The 23,445-nt window shown below is 37.0% G+C and overlaps 1 protein-coding gene across 1 annotated transcript in view; it reads left to right on the top strand.

Moving 5' to 3' along the window:
- The window catches only part of MYO3A (myosin IIIA), a 114,505-nt gene that overhangs the window by 10,525 nt on the left and 80,535 nt on the right, over positions 1-23,445 (top strand). Inside the window, exons 3-5 of the mRNA XM_072925418.1 lie at positions 4,763-4,897; positions 19,169-19,273; positions 20,041-20,140. Of these exons, the coding sequence (XP_072781519.1) occupies positions 4,763-4,897; positions 19,169-19,273; positions 20,041-20,140 (340 nt within the window). The remainder of the gene's footprint in view (positions 1-4,762; positions 4,898-19,168; positions 19,274-20,040; positions 20,141-23,445) is intronic.

Here is a 23,445-nt window from a genome sequence, read left to right as displayed (position 1 = left end):
CATATGTAGTCTTTTTTTTTTTTTCTCTTAATCTTTGTAGATAATTTGTATTAGAAGTGACTGTGAAAAAAACTATTTCAGCCTGCTATGTATCAAGCTAGCTATCAATGCATTTTTATTAACATAAGTGATCTTGGAAGTGGTTGCTTATGGTGAAAGTTAGAAATATACCTAAACTGTGTTGCTTTTACTTTGTTACCTCTTCTCTTTTGTTTTCAGAAGCAGAGCTGATTATTTTCCTTTTCAGTATTAGGAGTCCTAGCTTATTCTTTTTTTACTGTTGTTCCCTTTCCTTTTTTTAAGTTTTTGACATACTGGCCAGTAAGGAAGTTATGTACTTCTAAGTACTTAAGCTGTGCCTTCAAGCATCTGAGTACACGCTGGTAGCTGAGTTACATGCTATGAGTGATACTTCAAAAATAAATTAGCATATTTTATTGTTATTGTTCATTCTGTGTTTTTGGAATGTGCCAAAATATGTGGGTCTCGCAGAGAAATCCATCTTTTCAAATGGAAAATGCAAAGGAATTAGCTCTACACACAAAGCACCAGACAACTGGGAGGTGGAATTATGAGATTGTAGAGCATGTTTTTGTTCTCAATAACTGACATTTGTTGGGTGGCAGATTAATGCTCAGAGAGAAAGGAAGAACACTAGTCTTGGTTTGTACAGACACACCCACTGACTTTGGTGGTGCTGTGCATGGCTTGGGACTTTCCTTGAGAACAAAACATGGCAAAGCAGCTGTTTCTATTTTGGCGGCCCTTTTAAGTTCTTCTTCTGCACTCCCAGTATGGTTTTATGGGGTGTGTGCTTCCATGGCATGACCTCTAGGCAGGAATGAGTGAGCATGCCATGCTGTGTGGACCCTATAGGTCTGGAGCTGCACAGCCACACAGGGCTCTTCTTCCTCTGCATATCACACAGTGTCAGATTATGATCCCATAGACTGAAATTCTATGAAATACATTGGTGAAAACATAGTATCTTCCATTATCTATGCTGTGTTTCTTGCTGATCTGCTTTTTATTTCAGAGTGCCTTCAAAGCAACAAAAGGGTGCTCATCTCAATTCAATACCACAGCCTCTTCCAAAGTAAACATAACTTGCCAAGTGATAAGCATCTTGATGAGTTCAAATGTATTGGAAACTATTTTTTACTCTATTGCTTTCTGTAAACAAGGTTCTTGTGCTTACAATAAATAGGTATGACTTCCTTGCCATTGGTGTTCATCTAAATGCCTGTTTGGCAGGAAATGCTTTTGCTTTCCTATTCTTCAGAAGTGTTCAGGAGTGATTCTTAAGTGGCAGCTGGCTATGGCAGGAATTCCTGAAGAAATCAGTGAAACTTTCAATGTTCTTAACACTTTGGAGGTTGCAGGAAAAGATTAAAGGATGATGATAGGAAGAAAAAACAAATAGTAAAGCTGATGCTAGAGGAAAAAGAAATAGATTAAGTAGGAAAAAAGGAATAGAATGTAAAGGAGATGGAAGAAATAGGATTTATAAAGATGCAATATAAGAAATTGAAGATGGGAAAATGTATAACTGATGAAATCTGGTTCCTTATTTTAATGAAAAAATGGCAGTAGTGCAGTCAACATCAGTCTTCCAAGACTTGGCTCTTAACTAAATGTTTTACCCTTTTTTTACTAAGAGCACTATTCTTCTTTGCCCTCTTCTATTTACAGGGTGTCTGGAGTAGCTGCTGTACCTCCATGTTACTGCTAAAATGACAATCCTGTATTGGAAATAAACTGAAAGCAATAAATGAGTTCTTTTTTATTTAAACTGAAAATATTATTAATGGCTGCAGAGGGAGCCATTGCAATGAAGGAAAAGATACTTTAAGTATTTTCTTCTTTACATTTTACAATTCTTTTTGTTTGGAGATAGTTTCAAAATTGTGCCTCTTGAGAGGTAGATGGGAAACAAAGCAGAAGAAATATGGTTTGGTTTAACTGATATTTTGAAATTAAACTGGGAACCTATATTATCATGGGTGATACAAGACTGAAATAAGCATTTAATATTTAATCCTTTAGAGCACAGACTCTTTTTGCTGGATAACAGCTCAGCCTTTTGAACCTGAAACAGGAAAGCAAAGATGTTGAAATGACTATTTATGAAGATGTTATAAGAAGGCTTAGTCTTGTCCTTAGAACTATAAGTAAACACCATTGTACTTTAGAACTCTTAGTCAAATTATCCTATATATAGGATGAAAATTTTCAGTCTGCCATTTTTAATACAGTTCTTTTATGAAGGCAAATATGCTAAACTCAACCAAATATTTCATGTTTTTTCCTTTATGAAATATCGAGGAATATTTTTTGTTTTAGTAGGTACGGAATGAATATTCTATCATTTAATTTCTCCTTATAATTGTAGAAATCTTATAAAATCTGAGTACCCCTCAGGAGACAGAAAACTCTATTAATTCACAGTAGGACAGTGGGCTAATTCTCTTCCAATTTCCCCAAGGCAGTCAAAACTATTGTATGCTTTGTTTTTAATTTTTTTGCTTTTGACTGTATTTTTTTCTTTCTTTTGTTTTTGCCAGATGTGTTGTCTGTCTTCATCCTTGCTTCTTTCTCTTTCCTTTCTCTGCTACCTTCAGTACTTTGGTTCTTTCTTCCTTCCTTGAATTTTTTTTTCCTGTCTTCTGTGCTGTGCTAGAGAAAATTACCTTAAAGTGAGCTTCTCCTTTTTTAGAAAGAGGAAAATTCCTGCTGTTTTTCAGTTGTTCCAATAACAAGATCTCTAAAATCCTTCCTTGTGAGAAGACTTATCCTGGTAATCTTAATATGAAAGTTTAATGGCCTGATTCATGATGATACTGGTAACAGAGGAAGCTCTTGGAGAACAGTCAAGCTGGTCTCAAGAGAAAAGGTTCCCTTGAGGAACTTGACTAGGATATTGGAGAGACCTGTTCAAGAAACAAGTGAGCAAAATGCTCTTGGAGCAGGTGTGTGGAACAGAATGAGAAGGAGCATCATTCATATGGAATACAAACTTTCCCTTTCTCTGCCATGGTCACTTCTATTTGGCTTTGCTGAGACAGGTTTTTGGCACTTAGTAGATGCTTTCCACGGATATGAAATCCATTCATATGGATAGTGGAGTTCATAAGGGAGCCTTCTTCTAGATTTTTCACTTCTTTTTGTGTAGTTGTAAATAGCAAATTGTATTAAAAATGTTTTAAGTCTCAAACAAGTACACTAACTTTTTTTGAGATTGAAACAATAAGGGGAAAATGGCTGCAGATATTTGCCTTTATCAGGCAGGGATTGAATATTTTATCAGCATGACTCAAATGCAGTGTAATCATCATCTCTCAATGAGCAATTCCAGTGCACAGGTGGGAAAGGTTTACTTGAGTCATCCAATGCCTGCTAAAACCTGCCGATGTCTGTGTCCATTTTTGGTCTGAAGGGATTTGCAGAGCTCCCAGTGCATCTGTTGGCAAAATTGGTCCTCATATCTCACCTTCAAAAGGATTTCCCTCACTAAGAAACCCGAGGTTTGTAATGAGAGTGTGACAAAAAGCCATGATTATTATAGTTCAGTAGCATAGCACAGAGACTATGGATGGCACCAGATTTTATGACAGTAGAAAATGAGAAGAATTCCCAGATAATTCTAGAAAGTGGGATGGCAAATGAATAAGATGTGGCTGCAGTCACACTTGTTCATGCACAGAGACATAGAGAGGTAGTCCCAACTGCACCATTTCTAGTTGGGGTTGCCATTAAGACTAAAGCAGTAACTTCCCAAGGCATCTGCATACCTGCCTACTTGTGGATTGCACTGGCTTTGCCTTGACATCACAGAATAGTTAAGGTTGGAAGGGACCAGTGATGGGGTCATACGATCTAACCTCCCTGTTCAAGCAGGGTCTTTCTAGAGCACATGGCACAGGATTATATCCAGAGAGTTCTTGAATCTCTCCAGAGAGGGACGCTCCACAACCTCTCTGGGCAACCTGTTACAGTGTCTGTCACCCATACAATAAAGAATTTCTTCTCCATATTCAGGTGGAACTTCCTGTGCATCAGTTTCTGTCCATTGCCTCTCATCCTGTTGCTTGGCACCACTGAGAAGTGCCTGAATCCATCTTCTTGACACCCTCCCTTCAGACACTGATAGATATTGTTGAGGTCCCCTCTCAGTTTTCTCTTCTTGAAGCTGAACAGGCCCAGCTCCCTCAACTTTTCCTCATAAGAGAGATGCTCCAGCACCTTCATCATCTTTGTAGCTCTCCTCTGGACCCACTCCATTAGCTCCGTGTCTTTCTTGTCAGGAGCCCAGAACTGGACACAGCACTCCTGATGTGGCCTCACCAGGGCTGAGTAGAGGGGCAGGATTGCCTCCCTCAACCTGTTGGCAATTCTTTTCCTAATACAGATGAGGATCCCATCAGCCTTTTTGGACCCCAGGATGCATTGCTGGCTCATGGACAACTTCTTGTCCTCCAGGACCCTTGCTCCTTCCAGAGAGTTGTTCTGCCATACCCCACATGTTCATTAGTTGTAACTGATAAAGACAAAATTAAAAAAAAAAATCTGTTTTGTATTCACTAAACAGAACCAGGCTTTGTAATTCTCTAAATGGTATATTCATGTTCTGTTTGGGTTTTTTTCTTTGTATCATTTCAAACTACATTTGAATTGACAAAAAATAATTTGTGGTTTTTGTTTTTTTTATTGGCTATTATTATTTATTTGTTAACTGCTATGTATTTCTTGTTTGTGACACTAGGATATTGATGAAGAAATTGAAGCTGAGTACAACATTTTGAAAGCTCTCTCTGATCATCCCAATGTAGTCAAATTCTACGGAATGTACTATAAGAAAGATGTCAAAAATGGAGACCAGCTTTGGCTAGTTCTTGAGGTAAATAATATGGAAAAATAGGAGGTTTATTCCAGTTGATATTCCATTGTTGAGTATAAACAAAATGAATGTGATGCAAGTCATTTGTGTAATTTTTTTTTAAGAGTAGTTGCATGCAAAGTGATAAATGCTGTTGTTTAGTCTTTTTACTGGTCTGTTTAATTCAGTGTTCAGTGTTCTTATCTTGAAATTACACTGATAGTCCTGTGCCTTCAGAATTAGGATATAAACTCAAAGGATTTGCTACCTAAAATCTTTCTTTGGTGAAAGGCTTGTCATGGGAATCTTCTTGTAGTAGCTTTTCTTTAAATATCACTAGCATTTGACATAGCAGTTAAAGAATACAGTATGGTGGTTTTTTTACAAATGAAATTATAGAAATTATTCAACTGAATTCCTTTTTTTTTCTATGGGAGGTAAATGCATAAATAGATAAATAAGCCAATAAAAGCATCTACTGCCCAAATGCAGTTGACAGCAGTAGGATTTCCTCAAATTAAATTGGGAGCAAGATGTGTTTGTCTTTAGTTTTGAGTAAATTTGTGAGCAAAGAGCTTGATCATAACAGTTTCTGTAGATTCACAGTCTGTTCTGTAAAAACTTCATCTTGTATCCAGAGGAAAACAAAGAGTATCTCTGACAGGAATATTGTGCTTTTCCTAGGAATCAAGACTTTTGCTGTCATTTGATCAGGGTTTGATATGGTTGAGATCGAAGAAATGGTTGTATTTTATGATTTGTCAGCTAAGTAAATACAAATCTCCTACCAAATATCTCAGTGATACAATGGTATCAAATTCTAGAAACAAGCTGTCAGTAATGCATTAGCTCTAAAAGAAATCTATTCCAAATTCTTGTATATTCCATTGGAAGATGTTTTTAAGAATGGTTTGCATTGGAAATCATAACAAATTATTAGGTTAGACTGGCATCAAAAGGTATCAGGTCTTTGTGAAGTGAGCATCTTGGAAAATCTGGCACTCATTGTGTCTCCTGGGCATTGGAAACTCCCATCTGTGGAAACTTCTGGCCTGTAAAGGATGGATGCCAAACAGCCAGACTGAAACAGACTGGGAGGAAAAGTCAAGTGTTTATATTTTAACTTTTATATTTCACATGGAATGATGTTCTTTATGAGAAAAACATGAGCCTGGCCTACATGCAGAGTATGTTTTATATTTACTATTTTTAAGCCAAGCTATACATGTGCAAGTATGGAATGTGTGGAACAGTCTTGGATGCTTTCTGCCACTGCACATGTAGATCTCTGAATGCAATGGATTTCAGCTGGTATGTGTAGATATGCATAAGCAGGAAAATAAATTTCAGTATTGACTTTGGTGAAGCTTTCCTATTAATAATAGTATACATGAAAGAAAACGGTCATGAAACAGATTTCTCTGTTCAGGTGACATCTTCTTATCAGCTTGTGTGCAGCTTTACAGTTGCAGTTTGCTTCTCACAGCTGCTATTAAGGTGTCCTGCAGTTTATAAGAATGAGTATCTTTTCATTATCTCCATTTTGTGTTCTTTGATGGGATATATAGGCAACAGAATTTGGAGAGAAAGTTTCTCAAATTTCACTAGGAATGGGTTGTAATAGATGGTAAAACTCAGCATTTAGTAATGCATTTAGAATCACCACTGCAGGTTACCAAACAAGTTATTCACTGGAGCATTTGAATCCATATATTAAGATGTTTGGGTTTAGTTTTTTTTTCCTAGGGGAAAAAAATATTTGGCTTTTTAAGATCTGTCCCATGCAATATATTTCTACGAAAACTACCAATGGGAATGAAAGTGAAACAAGAAAACATCTGTACAGAATGACAGTACTCTTGACTCTCAGTTCAGAAATGCCTTTCTCTCTGTAGGCTGCACTCAGATAAGCTGAACATCTGCTCCTCCTTGGATGTGGTTGTAATTGCAATGCAGAATGTTGCAGGAAGGAGGATTCCTGCCGGGTCCATTAGGCTTTGCCGTGTGTGTCCAAAGACGCAGGCAGGAGGAACTGTCCTACTGAGTCTGTGTTGGAAAGAAATCCCATCCTTGGGACGAATCAGCGTAGCAGTTTGGTGTCAGCAGACAGCAGCATGATGACACAGCTGAGGCAGAGTGTGCTGTAGCCCATTTCTTTCTGCTCTGGATGTTAGAAGGGAAAATATCTGAGATAGTTGGAAATCATCTGATGTAAGATGGAGCAGAGAGGAATTGTGTCAGGCCCCTACAGGTGGGCGTGTAGGTCTGGGACAGGTGGGGAGAACAGATGGCACAGACCTTGCCTGGTGCAAAGAACAACCTAAGCAAGAAAGAGTGAAGGCTGAAAAGCCATAACAAGGTAAGTGGTAGGTATTACACAGCTTTTACTCGCTGCTGTAAACCAGAATTGTAATGCAACATATTTCTACAGTTCAATTCCTACAGAGATCAGGTAGAATTTTTAAGAAGTCCATTTTCAAAAGGTGCAAAGTTATGCATACCCTATTTGAGATTAATTTGGTTGAATTTGGGTCACATAAATACACTCGTGTATTTTATAGTCATCAATATATTTTTTATAGGAAATAGAGGAAGCATGCATTTTTTTTACAGTTAAAAAAAAAAATAACCCAAGTTATTTAGCGGGTTAAAACTTATCTTGATAGGGGAAAAAATTTGGAAGGAATTACTTTCCACCCAAAAATACAAATTTGTAATATCAAAGTGTATTGTAGAAACCTCTCACTTCTGGAGAGGTAGAGGGAATTGCCAAGAAGTGTTACAGAAATACATCCCTTTCACTCTGCTGAATGTCAAAAAGACTGACAAAATATTCTTTTTACGTGTTTGTTTGGGTTTTTTTCCCCTGAAGTGCGTACATGAGCATTTTAAAAACATATGCAGTGTCCTGCTGAGTTAGGCCAATGGTCCTTGTAGCTCAACTTTCTGTGTACTGTGGTGGCACTAGAAGATGCTATTTAGGAAGACTTTGTTGTCCAGTTTTTACAGTCCATTTCCCTCATGCTTTCCAGCAACCATGATTGTTGTTTTGCAGATTATTACAGACTGTATCCCAGACTATTCCATTTAGTATCCATAAATGGACACACTAAACCTGATGATGATACAGGCATGCTCTATAATCTCCTTATGAGCATACAAGTTGAATTTTTGCATCACTATTATATGCTGATTTCTATTTGTATAATATTCCACATAGTAGAATATAATGTTTTCAACATGGCAAAAATGGTTCTAAATCTAATTATTTTTCAGTGTGAAGAAATTTAGATTCCTGCTCATATAAGAAGGGGAATATGGGTAGAGGTATGGAAACTGGTGTTGTTTTTGTTGCTGTGACTATTTAGCAAGAGTAGAAAAATCCAAATTCTGTCACATGATACTTTTGGTGACACCTCTCTGACTAATGAGCAGTGGCTGGAGTGAGCCCCACAGAAATTTGTGTGAGTGCCTTGAAGCAAGATCCAACAGTCTCACTTTGGCTTTTAAAAATATGAGCCTACCTGAGATAAACTAGAGACATCCCTGTATCAGTTACTTCTCTTTTGCATGAAATAGAGAACCCTGTGGTATGGACAATTTAATAATTTATTTAGGATTTTCCTTTGGCATGTTTACAGTATGCTATTTTAGATATAGGAGTTACTATATGCAGATGTGTTTCCATCTACAGGAATAAAGGCAAGTTTATGGAGTTCAAAAAAGCTTTGAATTGAAGTTTTTAATGGAAGTGTTTAATGGAATATATAATAAGAGTTATAATAAGAAAACAGTTATACAGTTGTTTCTGGTATGTGATATTTGCTGTAAAACAGTAATGTTTCAGGCAATTAGTATAGTGGAAAATAACAAGTCCATTTAGAGTTCATAAAGGGCTGTGTGAAGGGCAGGAAGCTGTCGTTTGCCTAAATATTATTAGCTATTTTCAAATGGCATATATAGCAGAAAAATTAAACAACTGAAAATTGCTTTTTCATATTTCTTAACACAGGTCATTTTTCAGAAATGTCTTTGGTTATAATTGCACTATTCAGACCAATACTGAATGTTTTGATCCATTACATGCCTGAATTGGGCTTGATTTCTCTATTTCTAATGTGTCCCTCTTTGCTTCCCAATTATAGCAATTTTTCATTCTTGAATCATATCCTATTTTCTCAAGACCAAAGATGCGTGGCTACAACTATCATTTGATACTTCAAACTGTTACAAAATACTTATAATTTCTCTGCATAATGAATATTTCATATTACATTGTGGTTTGCACAGTTTACATCTTTTAAACAACTCGTTATGGCCTGTCTTGCTGGAGAATACTCACATGCAAAAACCTGGTTCTCAGTAACCTTTAGCAGTTTTTGCCATCATGCAGTAAAGCAGAAGCCCAGAAAATAGTTTTACCATACCACTATTTAATTCAGTAGCCTATGAGTAATATGCCTCTCACATTCTAATATTTAACATCACTTTGCTTTCTGTGCATTTTATTTTTGAACACAATTTTACCGAAGATGTAAGGTAATTTAAAAACAAGATAAAACAAAACACTAAAACCCACATTTGTGTAGTGTTTGATTAGGTCCATTTGTGTAGTGTTTGATTAGGTCCCAGATAACCAGACCTCTTTTACCTGGGGAATGGGGAATAACATCATTATCTGTAATGGGGAATAGCATCATTCATTGAAAGAATGCTTGGACGAAGAGTTGTTTGTTCTTTCTTTGAGGGTTTGCTCTCTGACACCTGATGGTTAAGTGCTTAAATTCAACTGTGATAGACAGAACAATTTTGCTGCTTTTATGCTCAGTTTACATGCTGGGTCTCTATAAAGGGAGTGACTGAAGGCACTCCAATGGTAGGGAGAGAGGTCTCCTTGTCATTCTTTGTCAGACAGAGGTGGCTGAAAGCTGCTGACTAAAGGAGAAAAGTACTATCACAAGGAACAGAGCTGGGAGGTTCAGAAACAAGACAGGTGTCAGTGGAGCCAGAAATAACGCCAGCATTTGTTGCTGCTGACTTTGCTGAAATCAAAGCCTGGAAGCAGGGAACTGCCCCTACATACACACAGTGAACAGGGGGCGATTGGCTTACAAAACACTCCTAATTTTAATTCTGTCCAATCTAGTCTCTGTGTGTTAATCATTCCAGTAGTTCATTAAAATAAGAAAAAAAGAAGAAAAATATGGCTTTTGAGTTTAGCATCATTTTGTTCTTATAAAATTACCTTTAAGAAAGTTCTTCAGAGTGTGCTTGCTTAGTAGGGTCCTGTGAGTTACAGAGTCCTCTAGCTCCTTTCGTGTCCCACACAAATTGCCTTAGGGATGCGTGGGTTTCAGCTTCTCTCCTTTTGTAAAAGCTAGACAAGCCCCATTGTTTGAATCTGTGCTTCCCCAGCCATGATTTCAAACTCAATAGGGAAGATTTCTATTGCAGTAATTTAAACTACAGTGAATTAGACTAAATTACTGTCTTTGTGTAGAAACACACACATAAAATGCATTGTGAGGAGTGTGGACATGGCAGTACTTGGAACTACTCTCTGAACCCTGAATAATATGGAAATGATGCTATAGAAAAGGAAGGTGCTTTGAAATGTTTCTTAACTGGTGAAGAGGGAACAAAAGTAATGCAGCTCTGAGCAGGAAATAAAAGCTGTGAAGTGCCTGCTGTTACCACAGACTGCCCTATTTGCTTAGGGGTTTCTTTGTGTTTCTAGAGCCTCAGCTAAGGTTTGCAGCAGTCAGTAGAAATACTTCTGTCATAATGGATCCTAAAGTTAGTATTCTGTTTTTTCTCCCTAGCCAAGGGAATGTTTTTACCCTCTAAATGTTATTTTTACCACTGCTCCTTGTGTATGATAAAATTATGAATTGCACTAAGTTTGCTTTTCAAAATCTTCTTTCTTGATAAGCTGCCTCTTGTATTTGCTCTGAAAGTCCTGGCTATTTACTGGCCAATGTGTCTCAGTTTTGTAATTAGGTTAGCTCTTATTTTGCAAAATGACCCTTCCATTTAATTGATTATTAAAAAATTACAGCTGTGCTATGGTGTTGCCAGGCCATGAAGCTATAGTTGAAGCTCATTCAGAATTTCTGTTTTAAATATATTTCACTCCCAGTTGCTTTACAGAAAATTACTTGAAATAATAACTTGGTACCACTTCAGCTGTATGATCTTTTGAGAAGTTGTGGACAGGTTGATTTCTTCATTAACAACTTGATGGGGATGTAAATATAACATAAAGATTGTAAATTATGGGATGGGGTAATGTAAATTTTGCATTGGGATGAGCTAGAAGGTGAATTGAGCGGGGCTCTGTCCATTAAACCTTTGTAACAGCACTGTCACCTTCTTGGTTTTTTTTTTTTTTTTTCACTATATTACAAATGTTTAAGAACAGATAAATCCTTCTTTTGGGGGTTAGGGTTTTTTTTTCCCTTGTTTGTGTAAAGCCTACTTGGCTTCATTCAATTATACTGAGTTTAAAAGAAGAAATTTATGCAATAATTGCGTAGTTGTAGCATTCCATTTTGTCCATGATGTGAAGATATCTATGATCTGACTGAGAAATATGAGTTTGTGAAGGTCAGTATTGCATAACATGAAACAGGCAAACTTTTCCTCTGGTTGGCTGTCTTGTCAGTGCATGTGCATGGAAAAGAAAATGAGAAGTTAAAAACCAAACTGAAAGGAAAGAAATCAGAAGCAACAAACACCCGTGAGGCTGTGACTAACACAGCCCTGGAGGTGCTAGATGATATAAGATAACAAAATCATAAATACCCATGGTTTTTGATCACTGGAGCAAAATAATTCAGGAAAGATGCCTGTTTCAGTGATACATTTTGTTCACACTAAATTGAAAGCAATCAACTTTGTCTAAAAGCATAGAGAAACCATTGCTGTGGTTTCTTTTGGTTAAGGACTGTCTTGTCCAGTTATTTGGAAAAATAGGAGCTCCAGTGCATGTTTTTCTTCCACTGGAGATTAAACTAGAACTGTGCTGCACAGACAGGAGCTGCATACTGAACCACTTGGCCCGTTGAAGAAACTGATTTAGTTCCCTATAAGTTTTCACAAGAACCTTCAGATATGGGTGGTAGGTGTTAAGTGCTGTCAGTGGAATGTGCTCTTTGGCAGTAATAATGAAAACATGTCACACTGTAGGCAGAGAGTAAGAGTTACTAGTCACAGCTGAACTGTGAGATGCCCATGCAGTTCTTGTTTGGAGAGAGAAGGCAAAGAAACTGTCTCTGGAAATGGTTGTATGAGGTAGATTCTGTTCTGTTCTAATAGACAAGATCTCTTTAGAAAAGAGGTGGAAGGAAATTTGAGTGGAAAAAGCCCCAAAATAGTTGTTTTCACTCACCTAAGAAAAGAAAGGATGGCAAAGGTGGCAGCAGGGTAAAGATAATTAGGGATAGTATGCTTTAACTGGCTTCAGGAGCTGGTGGGTATCTGAACTCATGAAAAATAATGTAAAAATGCAGGAAAGTACCAGGGTAGCTGGCAGTTCTTTAAACACATTAAAATCACAACAAAAAATTAGCTGGTGCAGAGAAAAATAGAAGCACAGTAAGAGACTAGTAAGAATACAATTTCTGAGTGCCTTCAAATAGGAGAAACAAAAATGCTCAGTAAAACATTTAAAGACAAGTTCAGGGGGTCTTATGTGGACAGTGGTAAAGAAAAGGTTACTAGAGAAATGCGATACAGGAATACTACATGACTTTACAAAGTGAGGAAAAATAATGTCCTAGGGAAATACAGAGCAGCCTTCTTAACTTTGATACCCACAACAGTTCCAGAACAAATTAATAGAAACCAGCATAGAACATGCAGAACCCAGTAACATTATAAGTGGTCAACTTGGACTGGACCAAATTATAGTAGTACAATATAATCTTTTAACAGGACACTGTTTCTTTTGTAAGGATTTTATTTGGTCCCATGTGACATGCTTGTGAGGAAAATGTGGAAATACAGAAATTTCACAAAAACAATAAAACAAATTACCTCTTTTTCACAAAACTGGATTTAGTTAACTTTTAGGCTGGGAGAATCTCAAGTGGTCATCTGCTTTTGGTCTGTTTCTGTTCAGTAATAACTTGAGTGATGGAAAAAAATCCACATAAAAAGTTGGAGTAGATACCTAGTTTAATTACAGGCACATTTGGGGAATAACATCAGATTCACAGTTGTGAATAGCAGAGAAAATTTTTTGAATCACAGAAGACAGACTCATGCAAAATACTGCTATCTATAGGAAGAAGAAATGGGACATACCTAACCAGGCTGGGGTTCTGCATAAAGGGATTCTCTGCAAAGTGGAGATGATTATGTTCTGTTCAGCTTTTCTCAGCTAAGACAAGACTTCCAAGGAATTCTGTATGCAGTTTGGGCAAAATGTGAGACAAACATCAGTGGCAGTCCAAGTTGAGAAAATGTGGAGATTTTCAAAAGGTTACAATAATTAACATTGTGCAGTCTAAAAAGTATTTTAAAATGGCCTATCATGACAGTCAGACAGAGATGGAAATAGAAAATAATGATATTATATTATCAGATATTGCTGAAAGGAAGGGCAAAAGAAATGCAGTCTTGTTGTAAGCAAAAAGGATTCAGGTTGGATAATAGGAGAAATGCTCTATCAGGCTAGAGAAACATAGAAACAAGCCACTTAGAAAGTCTGGAATCTTCCTCAATGAGAGATTTTTAGTAGCAAGTTAGACATATCTGAAAGTACAGGTCTCTACACAGTGCATATGCAGTAGACTAAGTGATTTCTTGAGATCCCTTTAACTCCTCTGCTTCTGCAATTTTATGATTACAAACCAGCAACAACTAAAAATCTTCTGTTCTTAAAGCAATCAGTCTTGAAAGAAAAGTGCAGTCAGCTACAAGACTGGCAGTGCTGCTTAGGAGAGCGGGTCAGATTAGCGATCTGTTCTAAGAACAGGGAAAAAAAATAAAGATTAGTGCCTGTGATGCTTTTACATTCCTATGTGTGATAACATTAAAGCAAGGTTGGACTTTTTTTCCAGAACTGTAATTCATTTGTGACATAAATTGTGCATATGTTATGTGCACCATTTATGTCTGACCAGCCTGTAAAGATAGGGAAGGAAGTAATTGTAGTTGTCCCATTGTTTGCATCCAAGCTACTGAAGTGCAATGAAAGCACCTTGACAACTGCAGGATGCAAGCAAATAGTACCTGACAGCTTAGTACAGATGCATAAGTCAGGAGCAGTTGGATGATTAAAGGCTCTAATGGACCTAGCAAATGTGCAACTGATGGTTTTCTTAAAAGGATAGCTGATACTGAATCTTCAATGGGCATCAGAATCAAGAAGAGCTGAAGAGGAGAAATGTGTAACTGGGTCAGGTGAAGAGTGACTAAGACCTAAAAAGAACATCTGCATGACTGTAATGTGATGGCAATTTTAAGTGACATGTCATGGGTTTAGGATCATACTTTATTCTAAATTTTTTTGATGAAAATAGCTTAGCATACTAATAGCTCAATTACAGTAGCACATGGCTGTGGCAGATGGGTGGGTGGGGAACTGCATGTCATCCCAATATGAGTCTTTGCCTTTTTGAGTGCCAGAAAATCATAAGGGAGGAGCCCTTTTCTACCACTGTAGAAGATTCCTAAGCACCTCTTTTGGTACATGCATGGTCATCAGAATTACAACTCTTTAAGGCATATTTTTATATTAATAAAGCTTTCTATTTAATTTTTCTTTCCACTGGTTTAGCTATGCAAGATTTTCTTTGTTCTGCCCCACTCTTTCTGCTGTCTGAAAATCCAGACTAGGAATTGAATATTGTAAAATTCATATATTCTGGATCATGTAAAAGTACAGCATGAAGGTGATCTTTGGAAGTTATATGTCCAACCCGTTGCTCAAAGATGATTAGCTAAAATGTTACAGATTTGTCTTTCAGTTCAAGTTTGATGGACATAACACAGACTCACTGTGTAATCTCTCCCTTAACTTAACTTAACTTAACTTGAGTGGGAAAATTTTTCATTTATATCCAGTAGGAATCTCCTGTCTTGCAGTGGGGAGTTTTTGCCTCTCATCCTTTGCTGTGTGACAGTAGGAAGAGTCTCTCTTTTTCTTCTCCACTCCGTTTTAGGTAGCCTCAAGGCTTCAATTTTCCCTCCTTTTAGTTTCTTGTTTTTGCACATAATATTTGCATTCTATCAATGCAGGCAGTGAAAAAACTGCTGGTAAGGAAAATACCTCTAAATCACAAGGGGACAATAGAATAAGTCACCAATATTAATTTGATGAAAATTGCCCGTGTGCAAAGTTCTGACATTTCTAAGTTACTTCCCTGTGGGACAATCATGAATATCTTCTTTTCCTATGTCTCACAGACTGGACATTCCAAGAGTCTGTCCCTTCAAGCTGAGTATATTCAAAGCTAAATGGGGGCTTCCATCTGATACAAACCACAAGAAATGTTTCTGTGTATGCAAGAGAATGTGTATGAATGTGTGGGGGTTTCTACTGTGGGATAGAAAAATAGAGTTATGGTCCTCTCCTCCCAGAAGAGGTCATGTCTCATGACAGGTGAAAGGTCATTTTATTTGGTGAGTTGCTTTGACCTTTGGGGAGCAGCCTTGGGGCAGAGCTCAGACAGACACAGTAGCTCCTGCTGTATGTCTGTCCCAAGTTCTCTGTGCATTTGTTGTTCTCTGCATATAGTGCCTGTCATCTAGTTGTTCTGAGAAGATTTTACTAAATGCTATAGAGCAAATTACACAGACTGATCATGTAAGTTCACAATGTTTGCAATAAAGTAATAGCTACCAGCACCACCCTTCTCTAGATTCTTCACTGAAAACTGGAAAGATCTTTCTAAAAATTTCTCTCCGTTGCCTTCATGATTTCTTGTCATCCAAACATTTCAGTTGGCTTAACTTAAACTGAGCAGTTTTACTAAGAGGCTGCACAGTGTTTTTACTGTGACAGCATGCTACTAAGAAGCAGCAGATATCATAATTATAAGCTGCAATATTTAACAACACCCCAGGAAACTTTCTGTCTAGCAGTACTGCTAAATAATGTTTATCCCATAATCTCTTATTAAAGGATTTTATAAATCATGGTTATGTGATTTTTTTTTTTTAATGATTTAGGGTTTTTTACTCCTATACCTTCCTACGGACAAGATCTTGATCAGCATCCCCAAGGACAATTTATTTCCTTTCTACTCAAATTCCCAGGCAAGCACAGTCCAGCATTGTATCAGGCAGGAGTATTGAAACTTTCTGTAGCTTCTTGTTTTGAGATAGAAGAGAAGAGCCAGACTTGATAGGAGAGGGACTTTTTGAGGTGTGTATGATATCTCTGGATTGAGTACACATGCAGCTTGATAACCTGAGTTAGGAGAATCACCATTTCAGCTTTAGTTATGCGCAGGTTTTAGGGATATGTGGTAGCTTCACCTCCAAAAAATGCACAGTAGAGATAGGAAATTAGGGCAGATACAAGATTTTACCCATGATGATAAAAATAGAACAAAGTTAATATTAACCTGTGTCATCACTGTCGTCATCATTCCCCCTCCCTCCCACACAGTGTAGGGCACACACTTGCAGTGTCTGCTATAATCTCCTTTTCTAATTGTGGTGGTATTCCAATAATCCCTTTTCCTCCTTATAGCTGCTTGCATTCTAATACCCAGCCTTTTTTCCCTCTTCCTTCTATGCTGGTGGTCTCAGAAAAATATTTATTGTCTGATGTAAGTGAAAGTATAGCTCTTTGGCACAAAATTAACAAAAGGAAAGTTGTCCTGAGTGTGTGCAAGAACCTGTGTCTATAACATCCTCAACTGTGCTCTGTCTAAACCATCACCCTGCCTTGGGAGTTTGTGGAGGGTTTCCAGGTGGTAGGGCTGACTTCTGGGATCTTTATTTCAAGACCTGTTTAGCTGACCTTTTACATACCAAGGTTCAGTTTTCGTTTGGTCTAAAATAATCATAGTTTTATTATCTTACATTACCTGATACTTTACGTAAGTTTTATCTTACAATGCAGATATTTATCTCATAATAAGGATTTATATGTTATGAGAGTAGTAGAAAAATTAGAGCAACATGTTAAAGAAAGTGAAAATTAGTATTGCTCACCCAGGCAAATAAGTTCAGTATTGGCTTTACTGCCTAAACATTAAAGAGGGTGATTTTTGAGGTTTAGTTTCTCCCTTCTTCTGCCTACAAAAAGAATATATTAATTTCTGCATTGGTTTTCTTTACATTGAACCGGTATACAGCTGTGTAAAGAAAAAAGATCCATCTGTAAGAGGCAAAATATAATATGGGATAATGAAGAAAAATGGTTTGAAGAATATCATACGTGTAATGTATTTTACAATTAGTTTGTTACTTGCCAGACAGTTTCAGTGCTCTGAATTCAAGAGCTTTAAATTAACCAGAATTATCATAATCCTTTTGATTTGATTAAATATATTGGTGATGTGGCAAAATTAAAATTATAGAAACCCTGAAAAGAAAATGTCATTATGAAAAAATAACTAACTTGGAAAAGTCAGTGTAGAAGGCAGACCAACATGGCTAGTGACAATAAATGAAATCCTGCTTGGGAATCTGGTCCTTATCCAGCAAAGCATTTAATCCCATCATTTAAGTGTATGAGTCCTTCCCTCTCTAAGCATGCATATTGTCCCACTTAGGAAAGGGTGAGGTTAAGTGACTTCCAAGACTGTTGCCATAGGGCTCAGCCCCTGGCAGACCAGAGCCATTGACGCCCTGATGGGGGACACATCTTGCAACAAGAGTTATGTATTGAATGGCATTTCTGTAGGCATTCCTGTGGTGAAAATTCAGTGGAGCCTAGGGGTTTCAAAGGTAGTCAGAGAATTATTGTTGTGTTTGTGTACAAAGAGATAAAAAATGCTTTATAATGTAAGGTGCAAGTCTTTTATTAACTGCAGCACAGAAAAAAATGTAGGGGTATAGAAAAACAGATGAAAAATATGCATATACAAAAGAATCTGATGCCTAGAATTCTGCAGTTGAAAGGTTTTACTGATAAATTATGCTCTTGATTTGAATATACTTCAAATGTAGTGCAAAGGAATTACTGTTTAGTGCTGCATTGTTAAAATATCTTACATGGAAATCTAGTTTCATGTGAAAAGCTAGTGGATGATAATACTTTGTAAGAATTAAAGCTTATTTTACTGTCTTATTGGAAGAAGCTACTCCTTACAGCGACAAATAGCTCTTCAATCAATGAGAATTGTCAGGTGAATTATGGATAGTTTAAGGGCTTAAGTGCCTATTTAATCTTTGCAGAGTGTAATTCCTTCAGTAGTAGGTACTCATAAAGTTACACTGTTGCTTCTTCTGGCAGAAAAACTGTAAATTATAAAAATGAACATATGAAATACTGCAGTCTAAATTAGTATGCTGGTAATGTGTGCTCACTATCCTTTCTAGAGAGCAAGGCTCGGTCTCTTCTTCCCACATGAAGGGGTTTGCAGGAGTCTGGGGCTTGCAGGAGCGTGGCTGGGCTCTCTCTAGAGAGTGGGAGAGGATTGTCCAGAGCAGACTGTGGCTCTACAGCTGGAACAAGGGACTGACAGGGTTGTTGCAACAAAGAGTATAATTAATCCTACACCCACAGCACACCTTGTTCCAGTGGGAGACTTTTCTTTCCACAGTGCTTTAATCATATTCCACAATGTCCATGCCTTGTGTATCACATCTCCCTCTGCTGCTTGGCAAAAAGGTCAGCTTTCACATTGGGTAGGTTTCATATTGGGGAAATTTCTCTGCTGCCTGTCTTCTGATGCCTTAAATCCATTTTTTTCTGTACATAGCTTTTGTACCTGAGAATTGATGTTGTAATAATCTGCATTGGTGGTGAGTTCCACATGAATATAAGAAGCAATTAGTATGCCTCAGAAAACATGCCTTCACAGCTAATTTATCACACTGTAATCTACTTCTGTTTCAGCGAAAAGCAATCATGGATATAGGAAAACAGAGAGATACACTACTATACTTGTGTTTGGACAAGAAGAATTAAATGCAGAAAGTAGTGAAAAATAATTGACAAAAATTGCTGGGTATGTTGTTTGCATAAATAGTAGACTTAAGGACAAATTTGTGGCTTGTCAGTTTAGTAGAATCTTGTTTGGCTACAGATAAAAATACTGAAAATGAAAACCAAGTGGCTACTCCAACACTCCTTAATTCCTTTTTATTTCCCCTTATGTTTTGTAGCTGTGCAATGGTGGATCTGTGACTGATCTTGTGAAAGGATTTCTGAAGAGAGGTGAAAGGATGAATGAACTTATAATTGCTTACATTTTACGTGAAGCTCTGATGGTAAGATAGGCTTTCAATGAAAAGGCAGTCAATATTCAGCTCATACTTCTCTTGACGTGAATGAAGATCATGTCCCTACTAACACAGCTTGCTATCTTGTATGATAGCAGTGTTTAATGAAATCAAGGCAATGTTTAATTAGGATGGTTCTTTTTAAGCAAGCAAGGTAAACAGCAGTTAATCTGTTCATTTCACCGTTAAGAGAACGAAAATTGATTTCTGACCATTGGTCAATTTTCTTAGTAAACACAGTTCAGCATCAAAATTGCTTTTCTTTTAAGAAATAGCAGAAATACCATCAAAATACTGTTCAGCCTCCTATGTCTGGATCCAAAATATTTTTATAGTAAAATAATCCACATATCTAGCAAATTCAAACCCTGCTACAAGAATTTGGTTCTGCTCATTAGGGCCAACTGTCTTGATTTATAATTTTCTCATAACTGAAATTTTACTTGCTCCGGTGAAATTTAGGTCTTAGTAGTTTTCTTTGAGTTTGTGCTCTAAAGGTATTATAGGTAGATTTATAGCGATATTTTTCTGCTTTCATCTTAAAATTTCAATTTGTCATAAAGTGGGGCAATGAAAGAATATTTTTCCTTGTCATGTGGCAAGTGGTTTTGCAGTAAGAATGACATCCTTGTGGTTTTGGATTTAAAAAAAATTCAAGTATTTTTCATACTTTTCCACTACCTTGTTGTTTCTGCAAATGTGGTATGGAGGACAGAGCTGTTGTTAAAAATTCATGTTTACATCTCGCCTTCCAGGGACTTCAGCACTTGCATGAAAACAAAACTATCCACCGTGATATTAAGGGAAATAATATCCTTTTGACCACCGAAGGAGGGGTTAAGCTTGTGGATTTTGGTATGTTATTTTTACTTATATATACGATGTTTTGCACCTGAAGTATGGAGAATAGAGTCAATAAACCAGAAAATATTAACTGTGTTAATTTTTTGTTAAAAATCACTTGGATAACCAATGCTGCTTTTTTTAACTTGATAGATATTTTAGTAATTTTGGTAATGCTATTTCAATAGAATGGCTAAAAAACAGGAATTATAATATGGTGGTGGTAAGTGCCAAATGCTTTGAGGCACAGAGTAAGTGAAATGGCAAGTGAGAAAAAAGGATTCAAAATAAGGTTGGTATTCTGTTCCTCCATACACTGGTTCAGGGAAATTAGGAGCTGATAGTAAAAAGCTTCATATTTTAAATGAGTGCATTTAAAACTTAATAGATATTTTGAAGAACAGGAGCACTCATATATTTCCTTTATTTGATTTAAAACAAAGCAAGAGATATTTGAAGGCAGCAGAGGGGGAAATATTATATAGGTAATCCTCACCACTTTCTAAAGTCTGGGAAGACAGATTTTGGCAAATCTAAATCTAAGAATTGACATTAAAAGGGTCAGTTGAAGCCTAATAGGCATAAAAGGATTCCTGAATGCTCCCATCTTTGGTGTCACCACCGAAAGGGAAGAATAGAGACATGAATAAATGGATGCAACCTGTTATTTATCAGCAATACCACAGTCATTTGCCTAAAAGGTTGGGTTTGACTCTTGTTTCATATAAGGAGTATAAAAATTTGCAGTGATTGTTGTTATAAAATATTATGTTCAGGTAGAACACTGCCTTCTTAGGTTAAAAGTGTATTGGTCACTATTTTGCAGCATGGCAGACAACTGTAAATGTATTTAATTAAGCAGATGGAAGATCTTTGGTTTTCCTTTGCCCTCCTGTTTTGTTAATGATTGTGATTCAATTGATATACAACAATTGTTTAAACTAATCTTGGGATTTTAACTCTCTTTAGTATAGTATCTTCCAGCCAGTAGGTTGTATTTATAGGATTTTCATGACTTCACACACTAATTCCCAAACTGTTAGGGTTAGTAATTATTTTGAAATGTCATGTATTTCTTTTATATTCCTCAAATAAAATCTTCCGTTGAAAAATCGTTGTATTTCCTAAATCATCTGCAATATACTTACTAGTATTTTCTGATAGCCTGGAAGTTTATTGTGAGGCAAAGGAACCAGTATTTTTGCACACAGGCTTTTAATTTGTTGTAGAAAAAATTTTAAGGTGCTAGAGGCAATTAGAGGATCAATGCTTCTGAAAATTGAATCACTTTTGCAGATATCAAAACTTACAAGCTGTAGGAAGGAGGACCTGAATTTTTTATTCCCCAGTTCCTGCAATGTCCTGATAAGGCTGTAATTGAAAAATAATCTTCAATTCTGTGGGAAAATTGTGATGCCAAAATACAGGTTAAAACATGCACAAGAAAAAATTTATATGTGCACACACATTTATGTGGGTTCAAAAGGGGCCTGTAATAGCTGCAGTCTGTCCTCTCAAAGGAATATACAAATGGCACTTTAACTTTGGAGTAGATTGATATTTGCCCTGGCTTTCCCCCACCTCCCCAGGAAGAAAAACAGTCTGAAGTCAATAATGAGTAGTTTCAGATGGAATAAATTTATAGCCTTCACAAAATCATCATGGAAGATGTACTACTCACCATTCTGCTGCTCAAGGTATTCAGTTAGGATTTGTAGGATTTGTGTCTTCTACTTAAGGGGATTTAATCCCACATTAATCAGATTCCAAGATATTTTTTTTAGCCAGGAATGTGAGTTGATGAAAATCTCTCATGTTGGCATTGCTACACACTGTTGTACATAAACATTTATTGGATATGGGACTTAAACTCAACCATCCTTTATTATACAAGTCTTTAAAATTGACAGGCTACAGAGTAATATAGGCATGGAGATATAGTGTCTTTTTCACCCAGTAAATACTCAGAGGAAGCAAAATTTTGTGTTTAGGCTGAACCAATTATTACATGGGGCAAACAAACACAAGAAATCCCAACCCAGCTAATCACATCACCCTTCCTAGCATGCACACAGCTTTTCTGTGTGGAGAGGGGAACAGAGGCAGGGAATCAAGGACTCCTTCAACCACCAAACACACATGACCAAGGAAGTGAGCCTTTCCCAAGATAACTTTATTGGCACCATCCTCCTGCATGCTGGATGCTGGTGAAATGTTCCTGAAGAAGCTTTTACTGTCCTCCCCGATACTATTTATGGTGGTTTCCTTCTAAACATAAACCCTGTATCTGAAACATGGGCTTGTGAAGTGCCTTATGGAATACAAAACTAGAAAAAGACCTATTCTTGGTCTCTGTGTGTTGTGCAATCATTTAGCTTTTTTTTTCCTTTTTTTAATGTACATTTAGGAACATTTTAAGAGTCATAAGTGGAAAAAACAGTTACCTTCTAGTGAATTAAGTCATGTTTGAAAATTGCTTATTTATTCCTTTATTGCTTTTGTACTCTTTGAACTTGTTGTGTAGTGTTCTGCCATGGTGAGTCCTTTCTTGCACAGCTATACAAACTTCATTTTGTGACACAATTTATACACATTGCTTTGTAGTCATTGTATCATAGATATTTATGTATGCTGGGACCATAGTTTTTGAACACTGCACAGTTTGTAATGGATAACCATCACAACACCCTTATGGAAAAGTAAATTAATTTTGATTTCCAGTTAACAGCTGGGTATCTGAAACTTTGAGAGACTGAGTTGCTGGAGGTGACACAGAAAATGTAAAGAAAAGCTCCTCCAAAATCCAGGCTAAGTCTCTGAACAGCTTGCCTTTCTAGAGGTACTCACAGTTAAAGAGATAGGCTTTGGAAAAATACCACAGCCCCACAGCCATGCCTCACTCAGATTGCTTTGAAGAGTAAAAATTTTGCTTTCCCTTAAAATTCTGCTGTAATATTGTTTAATCACCCCAGTAACATTATTGTATCTAAGAAACACCCAATCCCAATATGGATTAATGATGACATCAAGTCAAATACCTAAAGGAAGCCTAGAAGAAAGTTGGAGAGAAACTATTTACAAGAACATGTAGGGACAGGGCAATGGGGAATGGCTTCAAACCGAAAAAGAGTAACTTTAGATTAAATATAAAAAAAAAAAATCTTTGCAGTGAGGGTGGTGAGGCACAAGAGCGGTTTGCCCAGAGAAGTTGTGGATGCCACATCCCTGGAGGTGTTCAGGGCCAGGTTGGATGGGCCTCTGAGAAATCTGGTCTAATGAGCAATGTCCCTGCCATGGCAGATGAGTTTCAACTAGAT

This window comes from Taeniopygia guttata, chromosome 2, assembly GCF_048771995.1.
Source record: "Taeniopygia guttata chromosome 2, bTaeGut7.mat, whole genome shotgun sequence".
NCBI lineage: Eukaryota > Metazoa > Chordata > Aves > Passeriformes > Estrildidae > Taeniopygia > Taeniopygia guttata.
Note: the sequence above shows the minus strand (reverse complement) of the source record. Positions and strands in the feature narration are given on the sequence as shown.